General features: G+C 27.8%; 1 protein-coding gene across 1 annotated transcript; it reads right to left on the bottom strand.

Moving 5' to 3' along the window:
* Positions 1–221: 221 nt before the first annotated feature.
* LOC139429512 (putative gustatory receptor 28b) lies at positions 222–1541 on the bottom strand. Its single transcript, XM_071195283.1, has 4 exons — positions 630–1541; positions 515–583; positions 372–458; positions 222–317 (listed from the first exon to the last, which is right to left on the bottom strand). Exons 1-4 carry the CDS (start codon positions 1539–1541, stop codon positions 222–224), a joined length of 1164 nt encoding a protein of 387 aa, XP_071051384.1.
* Between the last annotated feature and the right edge of the window lie 503 nt (positions 1542–2044).

The following is a 2044-nucleotide window of genomic DNA, read 5'->3' as shown; positions in this document are numbered from 1 at the left end:
AAAGTACAGTGTGTTAATTAATTATCGTACCCGACGTCATCATTGCAAGTATGCAACCAATATCACAGTATTTTTATTGCAATATGCGATTTACGTATGATGCGTATTGCACTGTGATATTGGTTGCATACTTGCAATGATGACGTCGGGTACGATAATTAATTAACACACTGTAGATGTTGAGGAAGTTGACGAAGGAATTACAATAAAATGAGATTTATTTATGAATTTGATTGATTTCTGTATATACTATAAACATCCACGTTATAATCGGATTGGATTAATAATAAAGTGTAAGTATTAATTGCTCCACATAACTAAAAAATAATTTAATTAACGTGTAATTAAAAAGCATAAAATGACTAATTTACCGTCGTTATCATTCTAAAGTCTAAATTAAATAATAAAGCTGATAACTCCGGTTTGAAATGAACCATTGCTAAAGTAAAACCATTTAACTAAAAACAAGATATTAATAAATGAAATTAGAAAATTAATTATAAAAGAATCTTACCTCCTCTTTCATTCGAACATCATTTACATTCAACATTAAATTAAAAACAACACTTTTTGTTGCATTTAGCTGAAACAAAAATGTTATGATTTCGTTAATTTTTTAATTAACTTACCTTTATTTTACAATATTCATAAGCAGACAAACAAAAAATTACTCCCAATCCAGATAAAAATATGATAAAAATTTGCAAGATAATGAGTGGATTTAAATTATGTTTCATAACAGGAAGAATACTGCTATAAATCTCCAAAACGATTAAAGTAAAATTTGTTGTAAAATTAATAACAATTAAACTAGAAATTGAATCGTTAAAATTGATAAGATTCTTATAAGTTTCTATGTAAGAATTTAAAGTTTTCTTTAAATTAATATAATTATTATTGCGAAGAAACGTTTTTAAATACTCATTAATACCGTTTATACATTCCCCGTATAATCTAATACAAGACGATACCTGTATAATCTCAACAGTTGGAATAACATAAAAAATGTCGTTAACAATCGCAACATGAATCGTGAGTAATAAATTTTTATAATCGCCATAATGCCATATTAAAATAAACGAAAAATCCGCAAAAACGAATACGTTTAAAATAATAATGTAGAATAAAAAATATTTTTTAATATCATTAAAATCCACTATAATCCCAATTTTCTCTAAATTTCTTCGATTTCTTTCTAATTCGTTTAATAAGCGTACTCGTTTATTTTTAAGGACAGAATTAGTTATTACGATGTAAATTATTTGGATGATCGTTGTTAAACTGTAAACTGTCATTCCTAAATAAGCAAAAACCGAAACGGTTTTCATAAAATTAATGAATACCACCAAATAGTAACAGGTCGAAACGAAAATTATTCCTTGTAAAGGAATAAACCATATATTATAAGAATTCGATGACGTTTTAAACTTTTTCGTTTTGTCCATGTAATAAGGTGCGATACCAAGTAATCTTGAAACATAATAAATCGGTGATAAAGCCGTAAATGTAGCATTTTTTACATTTTTTTCTATTGTGGTCATTCTAACAAATTGAAACGTCGACTAAATTCGATTGTTGTTAGTGGAGAATAAGAAATTAAGGGTAAATCGAAAGTGTTTTAAATATTTATGGATTTCATTAACATGAAAGGGAAATAAAATATTGTCAAAATAAATTAATAATGGGTAAACAATCTTTAATTAATTGGATTGGATATTATGCAGCTACTTTTGTAACTTCACCAATTATAATAGTTTCATGCCTCGAAATTCAAGATCATGGTTATATGTGACATATAGAATTGAACGTCAACTAGTATGCATTGACCTTGACATGACCTTGAAGAGCCCATGGTTATCAGAGTAACTCCAAAAACATACAAGATCAAGACAATACCGCGATATCTTCGCTAAAAACTGAGAACAATGCGAGGAGTCACTCTAAGTAATCATGTAAGGAGCAATAATGATAGATGAATCCTGAGTCTAGGATGTAATACGTCATTACATCCTAGACTGGGATCTTGGTGACGGAAATGGAGAGA

Source organism: Onthophagus taurus, chromosome 3, assembly GCF_036711975.1.
Source record: "Onthophagus taurus isolate NC chromosome 3, IU_Otau_3.0, whole genome shotgun sequence".
NCBI lineage: Eukaryota > Metazoa > Arthropoda > Insecta > Coleoptera > Scarabaeidae > Onthophagus > Onthophagus taurus.
The sequence above is the reverse complement of the archived record's forward strand: the minus strand, read 5'-3'. Positions and strand labels throughout refer to the sequence as shown.

Excerpts from the sequence above, each read along its gene's own strand:
- LOC139429512 (XM_071195283.1), bottom strand. The coding sequence starts at position 1,541 with ATGACCACAATAGAAAAAAATGTAAAAAATGCTACATTTACGGCTTTA. Across the intron at positions 459-514 it reads ATGTTCGAATGAAAGAGGAG|TTAAATGGTTTTACTTTAGC; the intron begins GTAAGATTCTTT and ends TCTTGTTTTTAG. Across the intron at positions 318-371 it reads ACTTTAGAATGATAACGACG|TTATGTGGAGCAATTAATAC; the intron begins GTAAATTAGTCA and ends ATTATTTTTTAG.